The sequence below is a fragment of the Hippoglossus stenolepis genome, chromosome 16 (genome assembly GCF_022539355.2).
Source record: "Hippoglossus stenolepis isolate QCI-W04-F060 chromosome 16, HSTE1.2, whole genome shotgun sequence".
Taxonomy (NCBI): domain Eukaryota; kingdom Metazoa; phylum Chordata; class Actinopteri; order Pleuronectiformes; family Pleuronectidae; genus Hippoglossus; species Hippoglossus stenolepis.
Window position 1 is genome coordinate 15,652,297 of NC_061498.1, and position 25,035 is coordinate 15,677,331.

General features: G+C 41.6%; 1 protein-coding gene across 2 annotated transcripts in view; it reads right to left on the bottom strand.

Annotated features, from left to right (window-relative positions):
• asic2 (acid-sensing (proton-gated) ion channel 2) overlaps positions 1–25,035 on the bottom strand; it is a 370,810-nt gene that overhangs the window by 100,812 nt on the left and 244,963 nt on the right. Inside the window, exon 1 of one of the 2 annotated variants that reach the window (XM_035181250.2) lies at positions 6,804–9,147. The exons of the other annotated variant lie outside the window; for it this stretch is intronic. Coding sequence (XP_035037141.1) covers positions 6,804–7,496 — 693 coding nt within the window. The 5' untranslated portion in view covers positions 7,497–9,147. Of the gene's footprint in view, positions 1–6,803; positions 9,148–25,035 lie in introns of those variants that run through there. 2 annotated transcript variants of the gene reach the window in all.

Sequence of the window (25,035 nt, forward strand, 5' to 3'; positions counted from 1 at the left end):
AATTACATATTTTATATGATATAAATTATCAAATATGCATCCCATACTTTGTATTCCCCTTGTTGTCCTGGAGTTTTAATTTTCCCAATCACATAATTAAATGTCCCCCTCTGCCCATCCACTACAAGCACACAAGCAGACAGACAGAGAGAGAAAGAGAGGTGGGGGCTATGAAGACCATCATTTACCCCCGAACCCCGACATTCAACGGGTACAACAACAAGCGGAGAAAGCAGAATCGCGGGCTGACCTTATATATACAGTCTATGGGGCTGACCAGCGGAGAAATGCTCGTCCCGTGTGAACAGCCAGGCGGCTGCGCCTGGAGAACGGCGCTGCACTGCTCGCAGCAGCGCGCTTCCGCGTCCGTGTACCCGCCGCACTACTGTAACCCGGCGGAACTACTGTAACCCGGCGGAACTACTGTACCCGGCGTAACTACTGACCGGCGGGGGGCCAAGACCATGTAGGAGACTTCCAGTTCCTTGTTACGACACAATACCCAGGAAGCGCAATCGAGTCGCTCAAGCATGACGTTTCTGACTTAGAGGAACTATAACAAAACGCGCGAGTGTTTTTTCCCCAGAGTTTTTGGGTTGGTAGACATGCCAGATACCCACATTAACCTGTAGAAGCACTAACAAAGTGGAATTTGCATGCTATGTCCCCTTTAAGGACACAGCCAGCACCTGGTTAGTTATGTTAACAAGTCGTGTTCTTTTACATTTGTGTTTTTCCACATGTACAGCAGTTTCAGAAGAGTGATCTTCTGCCTAATGCCTGTGCTGCCTTTACACTAGTATCAGTGTTCAGAACTCCTTTGGTAGAAGTGAATAATTAAGAAAAACTAAGGCACAGTTGTTGAGAGGAAAACCTATTGTTTTGTCATTCTGGTTTGCAACTCAAAAATACATACGGTAAGTTCTAAAAGTTGAGAGGAAGGATCTCATTAGGAGTTTCTGTCTCATATAGAACTTTAACTCTAGTTTCCAAGTCGTTACTATGATTTTTCTGCCTGAAAAGACAAGGATGACTCACACATGACAGTCTTACAACATAATTATAGAGTGCCCACATTTAATTGTGTTATATTGTCGATCTGTAATTATACGCTCAACTGATTACACTGAGTTCATGAGTTGGTTTCCTGAAAATGATCATGAAGTTTTACAGTGTAGGTGGGGACCAAGTTGGCAGAAGTTGAAGTGTGGAAATATTCTCAACTTAACGTTATAATTAGCAGTTAGCTGACAGTGAGGTGGTCACACTCAACACCTACCTGTGGTGCAGCGATGATGTTGTTATGTTTGACAGAAGGACTCAGAGAAAACTTAAGCTCTAGCCATTGTTTTCGGCATTTTATTTTACACCCTGCAGAACAACTGGATTTTAAGGTACAGCAGTGGTGTGCAGTGTAATCTAATACAACCACCTTGCATTGAATTTCACCTTTATGAGGTTGCTGAGGTTTTGTTGACGCTGTGTCAGAGAATTGTTCATGCAAATTTAGAGGACTTTCGGAGACAGTTTTGTTTCTGCAGTTTTGTTTCTATTGCATTGCACCGAAGGCTGCGAGTGAGTGTGAGGGAAATGAGCTGAGCTGAGAGGGAAAACAGGAAGTAATGAGACTTGGGGGTCAAGCAAGCCAACGCACACGCTTCTCATGCTGCTGTCACTCGCCTCTGCTACCTGTCATCACTCGCATCTTGCATGAAAAACGCACATTGTTTTTTTTTATTTACAACATAACAAACAATGACAGCATGCAAAGCTCATCTGCTGTAACTTTCGCATGTTCCTCATAAGGAGCAGTGAAGATTGGATGGAGCGTCGGCTAATGGTATTCATGAAATGGAACAGCATCCATTAGCTTTCTATTTCAAACACTAACCTTTTACAAGTCGTGTGGTTTATGCATCGACGTGACCTTATGAATACTAACCATGTATAATCTTTTCATCTGCATTCAGGGCTTGCATTACATAGCTATGGCCCACGGCTCGCTGTCACACAGCTATTACATATCGGCTGCAACCACTGGCTGTGGCATATCAAGGACCGCTACCATGGCCGTTCACATTGGCACACGGCACCGTTGTGTTTTTTAATATAGGCAGGAAGTTGGAGCTCATGAAACAAATCGAGCCGTTTGTTGTGAAGAGGGAAATTGAATTGGAGATGTAGGGCACGGTAAACACAGGGCCACCTGTGTTAATGAGATTGCTGTGGTCGGAGCTGCGAGACGCTTCCATCCGACTGCCTTTCTTGTTTATTTCGAGTCAGATCAATAGATTATGGTCCTGCTTTACAGAATCCTACTGAAAAGGTCAATGACAAACTAAGGCAGAAAAGACCTGCATTATTACCTGGCTGTGCTTAAAACTCAATCAGCTGCGCCTCCAGGCTCAGCGGTGATTGACCAGGCTTTGTGGGGAACTCCACAGATTAGCCTCAGTCTGTCTCCTCATTGTGTTGATGTGGAAACTAAGATGGACAGAGTCAACAGACGGTGCAGTTTTTCCTCAGAGTTTCACCACAGCGCTGACTATAAAACTTTAAATACTTACTGCTTAGGAATGAAAATAGAATGTGTAGCTGATAATAAGAAGAGAAAAAAAATCTGTGTTCAGGCATCTTTCCTTTTCAGCTCTGAAACATATCCCATAAATATATAGCACATAGAACACACAGTGGCACGTTAAATCAATTGACCTTTGCTGCTTCTTTCTTGTTGCTCTGCAGACCTTCACAGGCCTTTCCTGATCTCCACATAATATGATGAGACTGAAATTTGACACAAGAGAGAAGTGGAAGCCAGTGTACATGTCTACGCCTGTGAATCCACAATATCAGACAAATCAGTATATGGATTAAGGTGAACTGAAACAATTGCTTGAATGATAACAGATAAACATTGCAGGAGGTGTTGTGATTGTGAATTCAACAGTTGAACAAAGGATTTGTTTCTTAGTGTGCACCTTCCCTCATGAGCAACTCGAGTTTACTTTGCATTTAATCAACCTTTCAGAAAAATGTCACTCTGTTAATATAATCCTGTCTGCATATTCCTTTTTAGCTTGAGCTGATATAATTGATCCCCATAAAAGATATTCACACATGGGGCAGACATGGAGCAACATTAGCATTGATTCTGTCTTATATTTCTTGATCAATTCAAGTCCAATATTTTATATACATTTAATAAATTCTTCACTACAGTGGGTTTTTAGAAAGTGAACCAAAATGTAGCTGGCTGTTAAACTTAAAATTTACCAAAAGATACTAAAATACTGCAAAGTTAAGATAAATCACTAGTAAACTATTACCAATGAGGTTATGATTTTGTTTTGGATTGTTTGTTTGTCCATTATTCCGCAAGATAACACAAATACTAATCGACAGATTACCATGAAACTGGGTGGAGAGATGCTGTATGGGTCATGGATGAGCCCATACATTTTTTTGTGCAGATCTAGGTCATGAGGCAGATCCAGTTTTTTTTTTTTCACCTGTTAAGGGAACTGATATTCATGAGTTTGTGCAATTGGTGCTGATCCAAATAAAAATTCAGATCTAATGAATTTAAATGTGGTTTCATAAAGGGACTGTACAATGGCTGCGGTGTGCAGTCTACTGAGTGTCTATTCATTTCCACAAGAGATTCCTTTCACACAAAAGTATTAATTTGATCCATTGTTAAGATAAAAAAAAAAACTAACATTAATAACACTAAATGTGACACACAGTAATTCACAATTTGAAAACACAACATGGGGTTGAACAAACCTGTTCAACCCCATCACCTGGGTGTGGTACAGCGTTGTTCTGGCTCTACACTTATGAGATTTTCTCTGGAGATAGAGTTGATACATTACAGTGGCCTGGCAAAGAGGTTCACTGTTTCTCTCCTTCCCCCTGCCTAGAGTGTGATATGGTGCTACTCTTTAACTCTGACCACTTTTTAATTTGTCATCGCGAGCGCAGTTATCTCATCCTCGATGGAGCTCTGGAAAGGCAGGTTGGAGATGAGTATCTGCTCCACATAGAAAGAGGCTTAGCTCACTGTGGTTTGATAAGGTATCACTTAACTTTCATTGTGAATGGTTGGAACAGTTTGCCTGGCCTTTGGTGCATTTCTGTGTCTCATCCACCACCCTAAAGTTGGGACTGGGGGTGGGACGGCTGAGAATGTATCAGCACTGGAGACGTGGGAGCAAAATAGACCACCATAAACTACATCACGGACCTAATAGATTTATTGATTAGCAAGGCCTCCACTAGTTCCAATTCACTGTGATACAGTAGATTCAGCAGATGAAGCAGATGAAATCCTGCTGCTGCAGGCAGTTGGCCAGAATTATGGGACCTATTTATATTCCCAACCAGACCAACCAGATGCCTTTTCTCTATTCCATCCCTCACATGCAACCTCTAGCTTTTTCTTCCTCTTACCTCAACCCACCCAGCGGCCTGACAGTTCAAAGAACCCTCTACACTCCTAAGCCTGCAATAACCAGCTTCAATTAAAAATGGATTTCTCACTTATTCTCCAAGACAATCGTGCATGCAGTCATATGAATTAGTACACACAAGCATTGCAGCGTTTATTTACTAACAAGCCAATGTGCATGTGCTCCCTGTCCCCCATTTAATCTGGTTCTTTTATCATTTTTGGTCTTGGAGTGACAGTACCCTTAATGCAGTGATAATGAATAGGCCTCTGGGAGTCTTTGCTGACTAGCAGGAGCAGGCTAATAAAATTAGCAAAACCACTGAGGGCCTGTTAATGGCATGAGGCCCCCTATGGGGTAGAACAAGATGAAAAAGAAAGAAGGACTGGGGCATCAATGTGGGGTGATGTGCAGAGTAAGGCTGATATCTAATGCACAAATCTCCACACAGAGGCACATTGTAGGATGGAGTATGAGCAGCACTGGTCTCAGAGAGGTTCGGACTGTACCTGTTATTGTATTTGCAGCAGGGCTGAAGCAGCTACCTTGTCCTGTACCCTGTTTGATATTTTTCTACACTGATATTTTAGTGTGATTGTTAAGGGCTTTTGTTGGACGTTCTCACAGTAGCTGCTCTCAGAAGGCTATTTTCCCTCCATCAGCAGTAGCTTAATCCATGCCTACACAATGTTTAGACAGTTTAAATCCCAGAAAATCATTCAGCTTGAAAACAAATTCTATTACACTCAAATCTCTATGAGTGTTCATCACAATACTTCACACTGGTAGCACTCATTATGGAAGTGATTCAACCCTCTTGAATGCATTACCTTGACATACAACCTGCCCCCTGAATAATGAGGAAACAAAGCAGTCGCAACATCAAACGTTTCCAAATTTTTCACTAAACTTGGCCTGAAAAAATAATAAAGTAGGAATAGGCCTCGTTCTCTACTGAGATTATTCTGTTTGCATCACAACACAGCTAAACCAATGCTATTCCTTCAGCATATTTGAGGCTCTGCTAAGGTCTGCGTGGTGTATATTTTGTCATCAGAGTGAGTACGCGAGACTCTGTTCAGAAATACAATGTAATGACAGATTGTTTTGCTTTCCATGCAGGCTAGAGTGTGGCTTGAATGAATATTTTCTGTCCTAACCTGACAAACCCCCAGAGAAAACCAACCAAGCCTGACCTGAGCCAGACAGGTATTGGATTTATATTTTGTATTTATATTGTATTTAATATATATATTTTGTCCAAACTCGACTCAGGGCCAATGTTTTCCCCGATTACAGGCCTGAGCAGCATAAAAATCATGCGGAAAGCCCAGCCAACATGGCCGAACCCGAATATAATTTAATTTCTGTACCACATTTTCTTGTCTGTACCATTCCAGGCAAGTTCAAACAGGCTCGAGTTGGGTGTCCTGTCCACATTCTGCTGCTCGTGCCAGTTGCCCATGTGCTCCATTGGATTTTAAAGGCATCCTCAGGCAGACTCAGGAGAACAAAAAACTGATACCTAACCAACCTTTGCACACTGGTGGTACTGTTATCACCTGCCGTTTCACATTTTTCCTTAAGTCAATCTCTGATTCCGAGGCCACAGTTGAAAGCACAGAAGAGAACAAGAATGAAATGACAAAGTGAAAAAAAAAAAACTTTAAAAGACAGTTTCAGTTTGTGCAGCTTACCGCAGAGAAAACATCTGCCATGGTTCAGGCGTGCCAAGGGAGTGCACAAGGAAGAGTGGGCACACAAATCCCCAAACCCACAACCACCCACACAGAAAATAAGACAGATATGAGAGCGATCAGACACAGAGGCAGTAAACTACTCTCGGGGGTTGCACAGTGCTGTGAAAGAAACTCTCTGATATGGAGGGATGGTTGTTGTGACTTGCCACAAGCTCATATGTTACCCATTTCATCCACCTTATGACCATGGATAATGTTCCCACCATATTCCAGACGGTTTTCAGAAAAAGCTCCATGCCTTATACAAGCAGTGATATAATAATTGCACTATGCAGCAACAGATTTACTTATCTTTTTATACTATCACTCAGAAAGTCAGCTATAACAGGAGGTAACGACAGCCTGTATACCATGTTTTACAGCCTTATAACTTAGCCATTAAAACAGGTATGACACAGGACAAAACTCCCCTAAAAGATAATGAATTGAAGCAATATATTTGCAGCCTTTACTTGGAGTAAATAACGGGGTATTTGGAAGTAAATACAGCATGCAGAGAAATAAAAGTACAAGAGGAAATAGTGAAGTGTTTTTCTGCTGACAGTGTTGACATGATGCTTCTAGAAAACGCTAGAGAAAGGGTTGGACTTACAGAAGAGAAGTTGTGAGCTCCGCAGGGCTCTCCTCTGTATTTGCACGAGAGAAGCATGTCATCCAGTTGGTGGCTCAGTCTGTCCATAAACTCCAGGTTGGTTCCCTCAAAGTTTCTGGGTGGCAGAAAGAGCCTGAAGTCCGACAGCTTCCTGAACCAGGCCCGACGGTCCTCCTGAAGCAAGTCCAGAACCATGGGCCTCACTGTCCGGTTAGCCAGCAGCAGGCCCAACCAGTGGCCGGCAAAATACAAGTCGCTCTTGGTGAGCTTGTAGAGGCGGATAGGGTTGTTGTTACAGATCGTGACCGTGGGGAAGGCCAGTTCTTTGGCCCACTCGGCATGGATCCGCGTGTATGTGGGGAAGGAAAGCCAGTGAAGTAGACGGTTGGAGGACCAAGATAAAAGCAGCCCCAGGGAGGTGCAGAGGGCCAGCAGCCAGAAGGCCCTGCGGCCTACTGAGCCACCAGGGACACAAACGTGCCTCAGGCCATGCAGGCGTGTCCTTGACAACAGAGTAGAAGTGACCCGGGCCAGAGTTGGCCTTTTAGGATGCCGCTGACAGCCCTTTCTGATCATGGCTGGGGATCCCCGCCGGAGACAGCGCCCCTCCAGGGCCATCACTGCCCACAGCGCTCCTACAGCTGCGGGAAAGGCTTCATTTCCCAGCCAGGCCTCAGGGGCTGGGGCCCACATGTAGCTCCAGGATAAATCCACTACTGTAATCCACACCAGGATATCTGTTTGGCCTTATGAAAATGAATGACCCATGCGGTCTTAACTGTAAATACACCGCACTGTATGCCCACTAGGAAGTAACCTCACCGAAAGCAGTGTGTTTTGAAGTCCTCTTCTTCTGGTGGTGCAGGAGCTCTGATGAAAAGCTACTTGTTGGTCATCTCTCCTGGACTCTTTATGTGAGAGTGCTTCAATCATCCAACTCAGCGGTGAGAGGAGAAAAAATCAGCTGGGCAAATGTGCTCCAAGGAAGGTGGCTTCCACATGAGTGACTCCAGCATCCACCGCAGTTAGTGTGACAGTGAACACGAGAGGATGAGACAGAGAGAGCAAAGGCAAGAGGAGGAGGGAGGGGAAGAGAGAGGGAGCGAGGAGGGTAGAATACAAAATACCAAGGGCTAAGCAGAGAGGACAAAAAACGACAAATGAAAGAGAGGGAGGTAATTAAAATAATGAGATGACAGTGGAGGAAACTGGTTGGTGGGGTGCAGTCTGGCAGTAGAGGGCTTGCCTTGTTCCTGCGCTGTGGTTTTTCTTCTCTTGAGTTAAGTGTGTGTCCTTTGGCTTCACTGTCTTGCAGAGTTGCTCGGCAGCCAGAGGCAGCAATCACTTCCTTTTCACTCTTCGGTATGATGCTTTAACTGACTTCACAAAAGTCTCCCCTGTTCATTTGTTTTCTCTCCCACTCTGCAGTCTCACTTCTGAAGCCTCGACTTCCGTGAGATGTCACCACTCTGCACCTTGTCTCTCCTCCCACTTAGCTTTAAACAGTGTTAGAAGGTCCTGCAGGTAATCACAGGGTGGCTTCATCTTGTGGCCGACCTCCTTTTCAGCACCACAGCGATAGTGAGAGACACGCTCCAATGCACTTTCACATGGAGAAGGAGGCACTGATGCGCACACACGGACATACACTCTCAGTGGTTTCCTGCGGGAAAGCAGACCAGAGATAATCTGTTCTGTCACACTCTGATCTCAACATCTCTCTTCTTTTCTCTGTCTCCTGTTAATTCTCTCTTCTTTTTTCCTCTCTAGTTTTGGCTCCTCCACTCAAAGACAGCATCTCTAGTTTCAATATTTCTCTCTTGTCTTCAGTCCTCCTTCTAAAAATACACTCACCAAATCAAATCCATCAACTTGCCCTCACGCTCCTCCTCCTTCTCTTTGCTTTCGTGTCAGTCAAGCCCCGTAAGCTCGACCTCCTGTCAGGCTCCCTCTCTTCTTCCTCCTCCTTCTTGTCTTCTTTTCCACTTTGTGCACGCACTCCCTCGCTTCTCTGCTCCGTCAGGACGGGCTTCTCTGTGCGCTTTCTTCCCTCTGTGTCCTTGTCAGTTTCATCCAGCTTTCTCCCTCTCGCCGCTCCAAATGACTTCTCTCCCCTCAGTGGTCTCTCTCCGTTTTGTTCCCCCTCCCTCTCTCGTGGTCTCTCGCGTTTTGCTCCGGGTTTTCAGGCAGCTTGTCCTCCCGCTGCACCTCTTCTCCTCCTCCTGCGCCACAGCTCTGTCCGCGCAGCCTGTGAGCCTGTCACTGATGAGAGCGCTTGTCTCTCTGTGCGCGCCGTCCTTTGCACACCCCCTCCGTTTGTCTGCCGCTGCTGTTGTCGAGCCACATAGCTACTGAGCAATGAGGAACTGCTGGGTGCATGTATGAGAATATCTGTGTGCATCAGTGAAGAACAGCACATCATGGGCTCTACACTGGGAGTATACTTATAAATAAATATTGAATCTCTTCAATTCGTCCATGCTCTTTATTTTGATATAATTTTTACACTTATACCTTTGACAAAAATTCAAAAGTTTAATTTTTTATCATTATTTTTGTCACACAGATTCTTCAATAGTTTTCTGAGGTTTGTCTTCATATTTGATGCGCACAGTAGTGTTTGTGTATGTTTACAAGTTTTCCTCTCCTCTTGTGGAATTAGGTTTTGCTTGTTGACACAAGCGGGATACATTTCTTAAAATTTACTTTAGTTTAGTCTCATTTTAGTTGTTAAATTAAGATATTTTTAAGCAAACAGGTATGTATTTTTCTGGTGTATATCATTCTGTGTGGGAGACTGGCTGGTACAAATTAGTTAGCCACCTAGTAGACACATATTTCACTATCTTATTTTGGACTAAAGCCAATTCAATAAGTAAACCAGGTAACTATTAATCTCTATTAATACACAGATAGCTATAAATAGAGTTTAGCCAAAATGACATCTGGAAAACACAAACAAACCGTGTCGCTGTTTGTGTTTTGTGTGAAGAAACCATGACGTGAAAACTACTTTGACTGTAAACAGTGTCAAATGTCCCACTCACATATTGTTTGTCACAGATCTATAATACCAGTTTTTTGTAATGTATAAAAAAGAGACATGTCGGCTCCCACGATGAGATTTAAAAAAAATCTCCAATATCAATAGCATGGGTACTTGCAAAACTTTAGGTATTGATTGGGCCCTATTGACTTCTACATATATACATTTTAACTATATCAACTATATGTGTTGTTGATAAAGTTGGACATTTTTGAGAGCACTGATTGCCTCCCCACTCCCATGATTGTCGCTGCTGGTTGGTGCAGTTGTGTAACTCACCTCTTTACCCCCTCACACTAAACCCTGTAACCGCTGTAACTGGCAAGCATTTACAATTTTTCAAGAGACGGATGAGCAAAACACAAATGTAGAAAAACAGAGAGATTACAGGAAGGAAAACGGGCGAAGACAAATTATTGCCAGCAACTAGAATTGCTCATATTTTATCTTCCTTGGAGCCATTCATCCATCTTGGAGTGTGTCCTTAGTTTAAAAACCCTCACAACAGCAACTCTCAGGTAATCTGTGCAAGGACTCTGTTTTGTATCACATATAGAGAGACTTTTTGTACAATTTTTGGCTGCTTTAATGCTGCAGGATTAGTTCATACATGGTCTGCCAATATCACATCCGCAAAAAAACTAAATCTCTGTCCGACAGTCAAGTTAAATAGGCTTCATCAATACGAGTGAACTAAAAGCATCTGAGCCAACCCGGGGAGAGTGCTCCGGTCCACTCAATGCTATAATGCATGGTTTTATAAAATTCAAGGTTTCGCATATTAGCATTCATCAGCCTCTGCCTGTAAGAGCAGAGACCATTTTGTATTTCGCTAAGAAAAAATGTATTTTAATTTCTTAATTGAACTCCCCTGAGTTGCTCTGACTCTGTATAAAGAATTTGAATAAAACCGAAAATATGAATGCAAACTCATAGAAAGATAAAGTGTGGTAGCTCTGAATAATTATCAGAAAATTAGATAAGTTTTGCAGTTGTGTACACGCCATGACTTACCAAAGCTATAACCTTTATTCTCATTCAATTTTCAAACATAGGTTGAGAGGAATACCAAATTCTCTACAAGATCGACTCAGCGTGCGGGCTTGATATTATTCAACACACGTAGCTTTTCATTGTTGGTTGAATGTTTAGCAACAGTGTCTGCTGATTCTTTGGAATTTTATCTTAAAATAGGTCATGAAAAGACATTTTAACTTGGGTAAGCCCACACATGAGCCTCGAGAAAGCTTCCACACTGTCAAAAGAAATTAATGTACAGACCCAAAACGGCATGAGCACGCATTACACGCACGCACAATGCAACACGTCTTCCACAAACAACCAAACAGAGACTGTGAAAATGTGGAAGGAGTAAAACACCTCCATGTATAATGCATAAACAGCCGAAATACAAAGAACAGGAGCGCAGGATTGAAATGTCAAATGCATGCACACACACTTATTTCCTCTAACACTTACTGTATTTTAGAGGGACACACACATGCACACACACGCACACACACGCACACACACACACAGCCTACAGCCAGAATCAGAGGCAGCCTTCCAGAGCCTGGATCTACAGGCTGAATAATTATCCTGGAGCCATAAAAAGGGTTTCTCAGTCCAGCTACGCACTCAGTGTAAAGAGGAGCTCAAAGGCTCAACATATCCAATTTCCGATTCTAAAACATAAGGGAAATCACTGATTAATTAGGGATATAACCAAATCTAAAAATCAGATACAATTACACAGCATTCTATAGCTGCAAGGACATGGACATGCACGCGATTCCCTATAAAATATTCCTGTATGCTTTCATCAACAACACTGTCTGAGATCAAACGACACATGGTGGAAAACTGGTCAGGAGTGAGCAGCATGAAAATATAATGCACTATTATACATTCACAGATTCATATTAACGAGGCACAGGATGTGTCGGAGAATGTCAGATTAAAACATGCTCCATGGGTAGGCAGCGGTTCGGCTAGTCAGTCACAAGGAAGGCAACAGTTGATCATGATTCATAAGGGTGCGAGCGTCGTGCTGGCCTTGTCTGTGGAAGCGCAGGTGAGGCCGTGACTCCGGCAAGTAGATGAAAGATGAGGGAGGTGAATAAAACCGGTGTATCTCGTGGTGGGCTGTCATTCATCAAAACCCCAGGCTGATTTAAAATGACGGTGATAGCAGGAAAAGCAATCAATGGCTTTTCTCTAAGTCTTCTAATATGACTGCAGTCCCACTTATCAAATGGGGGAAAAAAAAGCTTACACTGGAAGGGGTGGGCCGCCACACCCTTTGCCTTCTCCTTGAACTCAGTGGCTTTTAAATGAATAGAAAGGATAAATCCCTGGGTAGCCACTGATTAAGTCAAAAGATTGATGGTGTGGTGGTGGATGCTCATTTAATCGTCATTACGTCTAATAGGTGCTGTCAGAGTTCATGGAATAATCTCGAGATGGTTTCCTTTGTGATGAGGCAGAGGAGGTTTGTCAGGGCCTGTCCATCATCGTCGGAGCTGCCGTCACTGACAAGAACACGTTGTGCTGCGACGCTCATTTTGTGACGAGAGCCATGGCTCTATACTGCCATCATCATCACTTAGTATATGTGATGGATATATATTCCATTGTTTAACTTTCTGCTCCAGGTTTAACCTTAAACCCGTTGCTACTTTTTGCATGACCATAAAAATGTTTGATGTAGCTGATGCAGGCAGAACTGTCCCTGCTACATTTCTCGCCCCTGCACAAGAGAGTGTGTTTAGCTTGGAGGTATTTTATGGTTAAAGCTGCTCTAGACCCTCATAAGTTCAGTGAAATAATACTCTTCATCTATTGTAACCCATCCAGTGCCTCCCTCCACTCCCTACGGAGTTCTCTAGTGAACAAATGGTTATGTTTACACCCAGTGTTTTCCACCGAAACACTTTCGGTGTATCCTGAAGGTCCAACAAACCAGTTGAATGCATTTTCTCCTTCGTAAATTATTACACCATTTTAAAGAAATCTTATTAGTTTCTGTAGCCATCTTCTTATTTGCTTTTGGTTGTTCATTGTAAGGTTTCTTGCCGCATTAATGCTACCAGTTGTCGATCGATGAGAAAGCAGGACCATGCTCATAAAAAAAGTTGCTCCAAAGCCCTACTACTGTTAAAAAACAGCAGATGGTACCTTTAAAACAACATTACATTATCATTTTTGGGCCCTTGGGTGCAGCAGACCAAGCTGAATACAAAACACAGACATATTATCGCACTATAAAGTGGTCTGACGCTTTAGTTTGGTGAGACTTGGTAAAACTGGGTAGGGAGTGTAGAGTGGGATTTGGTGCTGGAATGAGCTTGAGGAGCTTTAATATGATTAAAGGCCAGAGAACAAAAACAAGAGCTGAATTTTGCTAAAAAAACTCCATTGCAGTAAACAAAGTGTCAGATTTGGGTGATGATTCTCTGTGTTTGTCACAGCAGGCAATGTCTTATATATTATACATGGTCATGCAATCCACTGTTGGCATAACCAAGCTGCAATACAGAGGAGCATCCCTTTCTGAATTCTGAAAATAATGTTCCTTTTCTATCAGTCATAAGTATTTGTTCTTTCTTTTGCGTTTGACACAAAGCAAAACAAGTTGTTCTCACAGATTAGATTGCAGTGTGCTGTTTATTAAATGTCAGCGAGTTCTCATTTCTCAGTCCCCTTTCTCACCGCTAGTGTTAATCTACAGCTGCAGCTGAAAAAGGCAGAAAACAAGACAAATACAACAAAACAATGTTCCTTTGCAAATCAGATATTGCAGAAGTTGCCCTTTAGACTCGCCTGTGTTTAAATCTCTGACTCACACGCTGAACGAAAAGAAACAGTTGACGTCAGCCCGTTAGTTCTGTTGGAGCAGGAAGTGACACGACTGAGAGGAAATTCAAAAAAAGACTCATGAACATTTAGTGCTGAGGTTAAATTACAGTGGGACTACACTTCCAGAAGGAAGGGAAAACACCTTCACTGAGGTGGGAAGAAACCACAGGGGGGCTGGTGCACGTACTTAAAAGGAGCATTTATTTTAATAAGACGAGGTGAATGGAGACTTCCTCAGTCTGCACTGCAGCTGAACTCAGCAGTTCTCTAAACACGGCTCAACTTGCAGGAAGGGTCAAGTTTAGATTAAATAACATTCAATTACACAAAGCTTCAATGATCTCTGTGGGGATTTGGGTTTAAGAGAAGCATATAACTACAAACTTCAACCTAAGCATAGTCTTGAGGATAATGAAATAGCATAATTTAAAACAAGATCTTGCAAAGAGTATACAAAATAAATCAAACAACACTATTTTCAGTAAGGGATTTTTACCTTATTTAAACTATTGTGGTTTTAACTCAATAAACATAGAAACAAATATAATTCAGGACTATCACCTCATTCCAAATAATGAACAGCAAATGCACTTCATTTTCATCTGAGTCTGTCGAGGTTAAAGTGAACTGATTCTGGTCCTGCTGGCCTGAAGGTGCCTGAAGGCAACGCAAAGCTACAGCTGCTGATGCTGCAATATTTACACAACAACGTGTGATAAATGTGATATTGATATTTTTGTATATAAGATTACACTGTGAAAGTTAAGCCAATGCAGAAGTGCCTGGAACATGTCTCTCAAATAACCAGCGGAGGGTGTCTTCATTTGTTGCAAAATAAAAGTATGTTTCTATGAGAAAATCTCACTTGATTTAAAACGTCAGTAAACATTTTCACAAGAAGTGTAGGGTCTTAATTTCTAGTTTCAAGTCTTCTTCAACACAGCATGATGTTCATTTTGTAAATAATGGCCCATTGAGAGTCCAATAGACGATAAAGCATCATATGCATCGGGCCGTTAAATGTCAGCTACCATCATCCAATGGGTGCAGGTCGCGCCCCCACTCCACCCCCACCCCACTCCTCAACATATGGTTATTTTTATGTTTCAAAAAACCAAGCTGGCGCTGGACAAAATGTCCAACTCAAGGCTTCAAAATGGCTTCAAAATGGCAGCTAATGCCAGTTTACCCACAATGGCCATTGATGGTTTGATCAATGATTTCAGTGAGGAGCCTTTAGCTGCTTAACTATACAGAGAAGAGGGGGGGGTGGCTTGAAGTCTGGTCAAACTCACGTCTTTCTGACTCTTTTGAAATGTTTTCATTTTGAAACTTATAGTCCAGTGGTGCTGACATAACTTGAGGCGATGTGTGGTATTCCCTGTTATCACACATTGATGTGTGTAATCAGTGGATGTTCCCTTTTCTTCGACAACATCTATAAAAATGGTGATTGTTCCACTTGTCCTCAAAGCTGTTACTTATCCATATTTTTTATTCACGCTGTATAAAACTCAGGATTGAACAACAGTTTCTCTTTTGAGAGTGAAGGGAGGAGTAAGAGGGGAAATTGTATAGTTAGATACAGTGTGTGGTAGCATCAGGTAAAAGCAACGTTTCTTCTGTTGCTTTGATTCTTCTGCTTCACGCCCGATGATCACATTTTCATGCCGCTCCACTTCTTCTCAAACTGTTCCCACCTTTTTGATTTAAAGGCAACAGGAGCAGCTGCTGTGGATCAGGCCCCACACCTGGCTCGCACAGAGCAGAAGGCCTTTTACATTTTTTAAGAGCAACTAATCACAACAAGAAGGTGGCATTGCTGAAGAAGTGTGTGAACATGGTGCGTGAACGAAGGGCCTGGAGCTGGGGTATGCGCGTTGCTTCATTTCAAATGCGAGTGTGTCTTTGTTATGATGACCCAAAAATGAGTGTGTTGATTACCCAGCTGGATTCCCATCCCTATGATTATAACATCCGCTCTGGTTAAACTAATAATCGTCCCCCAGCTGACGCAACCAAAACGCTCTCTGACAGTTTGGCAGCACACCAGCCACACTCTGCACACACGCTCCTGCCCTTTACAGCTCCCCTCGGCCATCCCATCACTTTGAAAACCCTGGTCACGATTCAGTCAGCAGATCGACCTCAGGAAACCAGTGTCACGCAATCTACGTTTAAAACATGAAACATGCAAATTAGTTTATTGAACACCAAGTAAGCAACTGGAACACTGATCACAGGAAGCAGCAGCGATGCATCATATTTGCTTCAAAAGTGGACTAATTCGATTGATTTGGGATGTTTAACTTATTCATCGGGACAATGGAGATGTTTCCAGGGGACAGTGATGAACCACTGACACACTTGTTGTTCAGTGCTGATGTTACACAATCAGCTACAATATAAAGTTTGTTCTTTGCCCCATTAGCTCCGTCAAGGAGGTTGTATTTTTACCCCTTTCCACTTTTTGCTGTTGGTTTGGTTTTTGTGTGAGCAAGATTGCATATAGATATGCGGTATAGATCTGAAAATAATCCATTCATTTAGCTGTGGATCTGGATAAGGGAGCAAATCCAGGATTTTTTTCTTCAATTTTTTAAGATTGTGTTTTTTCACCAATGGTTCTAGATTTGTAATAACCTGGCATATTCAGGGGACTGATATCCATGAGTCTGTGCAATTTTGTGCAGGTTGATTGAACTTAAAGTGACTATTAAGACTATATGCTGGAGGTATTTGCCCTAATGAGTGTCATATAGTTTTATATATGGTGATCACATGATTTAGATATTGTTGCTGCTGTTAACCTTGTGTGTCATAGGGGGTTCATCACTGTTTTTGTGTCCTTTGGAAAACACGCATGTTTGTATTTAGTTATAATATAATACCACCTGTTGGAAGAAATTATAAGGATTTGTTTGATAAATAGAAATACAAATTTGTTGCTTAGTTACCTTATGACTTGCATTAACTCATAAACCACATCAAAACTAACTGCTATCACACTGATGTACATTTAAATGTAGAATATGAAGGTTTCTTATTGCAACTTTTGATGAAAAGATCTGATGGTAAAATTCAATCAGCATCCAGTTGCTGATCAACCACTACTTTTCGATAGATGGTAAATGGTAAATGGTTTTGTATTTATATAGCGCTTTTCTAGTCTTGATGACCACTCAAAGCTCTTTACAGTACAGTTTTACATTCACCCAATCACACACACATTCATACAGTGCATCTATTAGCAGCACTTTGTTGTTCTATGAGGGGCAATTCAGGGTTCAGCATCTTGCCCAAGGACACTTCGGCATGCAGATGGAGAAGACTGGGGATCGAACTGCCGACCTTCAGGTTGGAGGACGACCGCTCTACCCCTCAGCCACAGCCGCCCTGTGTCCTTGTCCATCGTTCTATTGCCACTTCTCTAGATGGACAGTTTCACCCAAGGTTTCCAGGGCAACAGCAGCTCCTGTTGGACCAACATGCACAGGAGTGACAGTGAAGGTAATGAGATTCTGTTCGCTGTACTGAGATTTACGTGTTGCATTGTCTTTACCGGGAATCAAAGCCAATTAGATGTAAAAGGAACCTGTCCTAATCTATTTTCTAAATAATAAAAAAAGGAAAAAAGAAAACTTCGACGAGGGAATAGAAAACTCAGAGCCGAGACTGCCACAACAGTTCCAGCTAATGATGCTATTAGTGCTTAGGAGCAGCACAATCAATCAGAGAAGTGATTAGCATGAGCATGTACAGAGAGCTGGGCCATTAGTCAGATGTGCTCTGTGTAACCTTGACGAGCTCACGCCTGCACGCTAAGTAACAGCGCCACACATTTTTACAGTGAGTAAAAAAACACAAATGACCTTTGTAATGGTATGTAAAATTAGATCTTTCTGTTGTGTTTGGTGATGTGAGCTCTTAATGTCGCTGAGGAGAAAGGAACCCACCTCCCTGTCGGCTAAAGGGAGGATAAAGTGAGCCACAGGTGTCTTTGAATCGAATGTACATCGTTCTGACTTGAGGTGTGGAAACGATGCTCATGGAGTGACAGATGACAGATGGAACAATTAGACGTCCGCCGTGCTGTGAAGCGAGAGAACTTAAAATGAGTTCAGTCAGAGGATGGAATGGAGAGAGAGAGCAATACACTGAGCTGATCCTGAGCCAGGCCAGACGAGGGTGCTGAGGTGAAGCAAGTGAGAGAACAGAGGGCAGACATAAAGCTGCTGTTGAAATGTAACAATGGGAATTTTAACTGTGCTCTGTCATGTGTGTTTTAAGGCCCCCGCAATAAGTTAATTCATAATGAGCTGTCACCTCATTGAGCAAAACACGACCTGGATTTACAGAAAAGGCTCCAACGGGAATAATGTCCGACAGATGTAACCTGAGTGTCTGACATCTTGAAATCTCAGGGTTACGTCAATGAGCCCTTTATTCGTTTTGATCACATGTGGGAATTTATACATTTCAGAATATTCACGATCATCAATAAATATTGATGATCTCAAAATCCTTCAGTTAGCTGCAGTCTGCAATAGAGCAACAGGAGTGCAAGGTAACACAAAGACATTTAATCACTACTTCAACAGGGGCTTACACAAATTAAGTGTCTGAATAAAAAAACTCAAGAGTGATAAGTGTCTGAGGAAGAAAATATTCTGAATGAATGGAGGCTTATCCAAGGAATCCAAAGAAAGACATTTCCTCTGTCGTCTTCCAGCGTGATCAATGTTTAATAGAGCAAACAGATTATATGTGGATCAGTTTTCACAGGGCTAGCACCCTGAACATCACACAGCAAAGACTGACATTCTACATTTGAGCACGATTTGACTTTCAAAGGAAGACGTCTCTTTTTTCGTGGGCTTCTATTTATTCCAACTCAGAAACTGTTGACAAAGACGGATGACACATCTCTACTTCCTTCAATTATCTAGCAATGAGGCCAAAATAAACCGGATATGAACACTGCCATCCTGCACCGATGACCTCAATTGGAAGTAGCAATTGGGGGATGGAGCTGCGGCATTGAGGTTGCACATATGTACGTGCTCCACCAATCGCGAGTCAGACACAGCTGTCAAGTGTGATAAGAATTAACTAAATTGACAAAAACCAGGAGGAGGCAGAGTTTATGACCTAAACTGCAGCCAACCACTAGGGGGAGATTGAGACACTTTGGCTTACAAGTCTATGTTCCATTCAGGTTTGATGACTTTATACTTGTGTATATATATATATATATATACACACACAAAAAAATAACCAAATGACTCCAGATTACAGTAAAAATTATGTATTTGGGTCGATGACATGAGTGTAACCACCATTTAAAGAGCCATATAAAGTTTTGTGTAAGAAGACCACGTGACAGGAAATTTGAAGTAACTCTTGCAAAACTGATGTTTTTATGGTAAGGTCAGTTGTGGGTTGGTTACATGTCAAATGGCCCCAAGAGAACATCGAATATTCATCATAATTGTAAATTAAGTATTTATTTCAAAAACTGTGTTTGAAATCTTTACACCAAGGCCATGTGCTTACAGAGGTGCTCATATAGATAGAGATATAAATAATTAATTAATAGATTTTCGGAGCACACTATATAATATTTCCTATTCTTTTGTGGTTAAACCACTTGACATTTTCAATAACTTTCTGTCTTAACTTTTTTAAATGTTAAATTAAATTAAAATTACACTAAATCAACATACATACAGAATACACTTTTTAACAAACCGGATGCATGCTTTTAGAAAAGTTTTTGAAACATTTTTGATTTTCTCACTCTCAATTTGTCCCATTTAGAAAAGTTAGTGCTGACATTTCCTTATCTTTTACAGATGAAGCAGACAGGCTTAAAACCAGTAACAACGTTAACAAGGTTAATACAAATCCCTAAATTATCCCAGTCATTATCAGCCCAATGTGATTAGGGCAACACAGGAATCCCACTCAATTATAATGATAGCCAACATCCAATGTTGTTCCAATTTTCAGCAAAGAAATGATGTCTTTCCCTCTTTCCAAGCCACGACTTAATAACGAGCAGGAAGTTGCAAAAAAAGCAGCGTTTTCAATCAAAGTGAACAGCTATAGATGGAGTTGGAAATCATTGCTGTACACTGTCAGCGCCATCAACCGAACTGCCGTCAGCAAGCCTGCATTCTTCAAGATGGCAACTACTTTGATCTTAAACTTAAAAATGAAACTTTAATGGAATAGTTTTAAAATTAAATGAATAAAGTCCTGGTGACGTGATTTAAAGTCAGACAGGGAGGCAAGTCAACATTGCTTCCTTCCAGATAGCACTAAAATAAACAGAATTTAATTTCTACTCAAATTCCAACCAGCTTCCATCTCTGAAGTACAAACGGAAACGTAGGTATTTCCCGTGTTTGGCTTAAATACAGTATTTATCCCCTCAAAACACCTGTGTGATGATCCGCACTCTAGCAAAGGTTCCTGCAGCTTCCTAATCTCTTGACTGGGCTGCAGTGATCACACACATCATTAAATCCCCTCACACTCCAAGTGGATGTTTCTCGGCGAGAAGGAAGAAGGAGAACAGGATGAGAACTGTGGAAAACATCCAGTGGGAGGCCTGTGTCCAGCTGTTTCCCCAGGGAAATGTTGACCCTTCTGGGAATCCGCTTTTGGCGGGGTGCATGAGGAAGATTGCCCTGGCACAGCACTGTAAGCGCTCCCATGAATTAAAGATGAGCTCAACTTATTCTTCTGGCTCGAACTGACTGGAACAGATTTTCCATTTGCATTTTATTTGAAAGCCCATCAAGCATCACGTCCTTTGGTCTGCAGGATCATATGTGACACATCTATGGTCAGGTTTAAGATCCTATTTGGCAGCAAAATGAGAACATTTTTTAATGCACAATGAGAAATCTACAATGCCAATGTCAAACAACACATAGATGAACAAATAAGGACACATGGTGCAGAGAGGAATAAAAAGCCCATGACAGAGTCAAAACTGATTCCTGTGAAAGTTGAGTTGAGGGAAGGTGTCGTTACTCTCATGCTACCAACAAAGTTGTTTGAACAGGCAGGTGAGTTTAAAATCAGACAGGCGTGATTTGAAAGGCGACCATCTTCTCTCCAAAGTGCTGCAGTCACTCTTGGAAGAGAGACAAGCACAAACTATGAGGTTTTCCTTCCAAAGTCAAAAAAAGGATGAGAGTGACAGAAACAAAAATGTGTTAAATGGCACATACGTACTGCAAAAGGATGTAGTTGCACCAGAGCATTAAGACAGAGCCCTACACCACCTGTTTCTCTAAAAGATAAAAAAAGACTGGTCCCTGGCAAACACATTTTGCTTGCTTACTTAAAAGTTGTTCCAGCTGGTAAACTGGTCCACATAACCCGAACAGCCAATGAAGAAATGCTCAACCATTTTACCTTTTGACCTCAGCACGATACCTGAGGGACACTCTGCTCCAAGTGGGAGGCTTAAGAAGAAGAAAAGTTAGAATTGACGCCTTAACCTAGAATCTAAAGAGCTTTATTCAGGAGCCAGGTCAGGTGAGTGCTTTTCAGCCTCACCCAACAGGAGACAAAGGAGAGAAAACCAAAAGGAACAAAAAAAAAAAGAAGTAGTGACATCATGGTAGATAGCTGAAAATAACTCATGATTAGTTAAGCTTGTATATTAACAAGACCTTGAAATCAGAGCTACACTCCATGATCACTAGTGCAAAATGGCAGCAGCTGTATTCAGAGTATTTTGGCTTTATCTTTGTACACTGGCAGGAGGTGGATATGGATTGTCCATCTTTTTATATCCAGTCACTGGCTTACGCAAGTGGCAGTGGTCCTGTTGCTTGGGCTAAGTAAAGACGCCTGCTCCAGTGTGACCACTTATAGACATTTATAGGGACGGAACTGAAGTTAATCATGTCATTACCACAGTGAGAGCTTTAGCCATTATCCTTACAGAGCCCATGGTGCCATTTCAACATCATCTATGTCTTGATAGCAGGAGAAAATCAAGTTTCTGTTGACACACTTGAATTCACATTTTGAATTTACTGCTCTCGAAGTTACAAGAAGACATTCATTCCCATGGGGAAATTCAAGCATCCCATATCTCACACAAAGACACACAAATAAGACAGAGACACAATCTAATTGATAAAATAAAGGGGTGCAATGATAAAAATGCAATGTTCTGTTTACACAAATATCTTGCAAAAAAAGGATGCATGGCAGTGTGTAAACACTGGCCATCGTGTCCTCAGTACAGAGATCGTCTCAGACGAACATGCAGGTGTCACATCCCTTAATCTACACAGAAAAGGCACCAAGCCCTTTTCCCAGCTGTCCCTCACGTGTTGCCTTAACTGTCACACATACAGCAGATCGAGTTTAGATCGTAAAGGTCACACATGTTGTCACAGGATGTCTCAGTAATGGGATTTGTTGAAGGTTACCTGCTTTAAATGGAAACTGTACATTTGTGAAAATAGAAAAGACAGAAGACAGTATAGCTTTGAAAGAAAAGAAATGTCTACCGTCTGTTAATTGCCGTCTCATTTCCACTGACCTTTTTTACCAAATGGTTTGTGATGTATATTGTGTACGTCATTAGAATCATCTCAGATTGGTGCACGATTAACTAAGATGTCTCAATCCCGCTGTAAACTTATAGGCAGGCTGAGTGTAGGTGGAATATGAAGGAAATGGTGATGCTGATGATGTCCTTATCAAATATCATAGACATGTGGAGGCTGCAGGTAGAAACGTGAAACAATAAAAATAACCTGAACTGCACAAGAGGCTCCAGGTAACTGTCAACAGAGCTCAGCAAGAGTCGCCAGTGTCAGTGTAAAAGGTCAGTGCTGAGTGAAGGTGAGACACGTCAGGCAAAAACATTGTTTTTCATGAACTGGTCAGTTTCAGATATTTTTTTTTTTTGCTTCCATTAACGTCTTATTTCAGAATACTGGAAAGAAAGGGTCCAATATACACTAAAGTACACTGCACCATGTCTTGTTGGATTCAAATGTGCCCTTTTCTTTGTATCAGCAACTTTAGTGCAATGGAGGATTTGCAACAAAACATGAAGTATCATTGGATAAAATACATATATTTAAAGGTTATATTCAGATACTCAGGCAGAAACCTCAACTTCAGCAGCAGTTACACAGACCAAACCCTGCAGAAACAAAAATGGATTTATTTTTTTATGGCTGTTGACAGTTTTTTCTGATTCATGGAGTGATAAAAAAGATATATCCAAAACCCCCTCGGTGAAAATCTCTGGCTCTAATGTGTCAACAAAATTAAACAAACATTTTGAAACTGGCTTCATTCAATGCTCTGATGTCTGTTCTGGAAAATTAGGCAAGTTTGTGGATTTCATGAGAACCTTCATGGAGGTAAAGCCTTGTTTGGAAATCGAAATGTAATATTTCAGAAAACCTGTATTGTTATGATTGTGTTAATGTTAGTAAACAACTGGGGAAGTTTCATGATCATATTTTGGAATATAATTTTTTGCCATATTTACCTGAAGTGTCTTGTCACACAACTTATTATCTTTGTTACACAGGTATAAATATTAAAGCTTTCCAACCATATGTGTTGTTTGTAGGGGCATCTCCTACTATAGCTCTTAAATGGCAGACACACCAACCTTTATCGTCACGGTTACCATAATAAACACAGTTAAAGGTGCTGTATAATATTGGTAACAGAAACAATTAAGCCATCTTTCAATAAAACATAAATATGGATCATAATAAGCTAATAATCTGTTTCCACTGACGACCTTGGGGCTGATGTTCTTTTAGAACAGTCTCAAATTTAGTTTAGGTTAGGACAGGCCACAATTCCAGTGTTTGGCACTAAAAGATGACCCTTCTAACACTTAGATGAACCAACATATAATTTCACTACTACTCCAGCTAAAGCTTAAAATATGAATTCCCCAATCACACGTCTACTACCCTAAATTCATCACTTCGCATAGACTGTACATCTGGACTGTTTGTGTCTTTTTGAGATTTTCTGTGACGCCAGCAGCTCTCAGTTACTTGGCAGACTGTTCCGACCCCGGTGTGTCTGTGCAGGGAGACATGGGGAGGAAACGTTCGACTCATTGACACTTGTCAGAAACTGATTTCCTCCGTGGCAACAAAATGTGGTAAACAAGCTGTTAAAGAACCCTGTGGGTTTAACTGGTCTCTCTACCTCCTACTCCTCACACTTTCAGAGCTAAACTTGTCAGTGAAGCAAAAATAAGGCAACAAACGTCCCATGATTTGACACTGCGTGGCTTTTTCCATGTGCACGTGCTTGCTCAAAAATATCTAATAAGAAGAGTAAAAAGAGATTTATCATGCATGTCAGATGAGTAATCAATCAATGTATTACTCCAATCACCACTTTGCATATTAGTTTATTCTTTGTTTACTGTTATTGGTCTGATTATTAAACTACACGCATGACAGACTGTCACAAACAATGTAGAAGACTGTTACAGTCAATGCATTCATGTGATAAATAGCATTCTAACTCCTTTATACAGTGATTATGAAGTAGCTGGGCCGTGCTGCTGCTGGAGAGAGTGATGATGAAATAATTACCTCTGAAGGGGGATATACCTCCGAGTTTCATATGAATAACTATATCAACACTGCTGAATACACAGTACAGCAGGTCCATCAGCTTCATCTAACCAATACAAATCTTTGGAATAATATTTAACAGGCAGGCAACACGCTGCCATCTGAAAACATCGCTCCGACACAACATGGCCTGGAAGAGCAAAGACGCCTCATCAGCATCTAAACAACGCAGCGCAGGCATGGGGTTCGGAGGCAGCAGCTGCAATTCGCTTTGACGCAGGGTGCAAATGACAAACTGCTCTGCAGGTTAGCAGCCGGATTTCTCAGCTAATGTGGTGGTGATGAGGTTGTGTACTAGGAGAATAGCATTGGGAAGTTTAAACTATGATGTGAGCGAAATTGCCTGTTTGGAAGCATTGGTGCGTGTATTTTGAATGGATGACGAATGTTGCTTTCTAAATAAAATCATGCTTCAAAGACCTTTGTCAGTCAAATAGTTCTTTGCAGAATGAATGAGACAGTTTCTTGTTGCTGTTTGCTGTCACTTAATGTCGTCTATATTTCATTCTGTCATAAGATAAAACAGCAGAGGATGCACACCAGATGCACAGATTCTCTGAAACCAAAAACCCAAACATCACCCGAAAACACAAGCTGGTGATGATTCATTCATACACAGATTAAAGATTCTTCGCCTCCACCGGCTCCACAAATGTTTACATTGTAA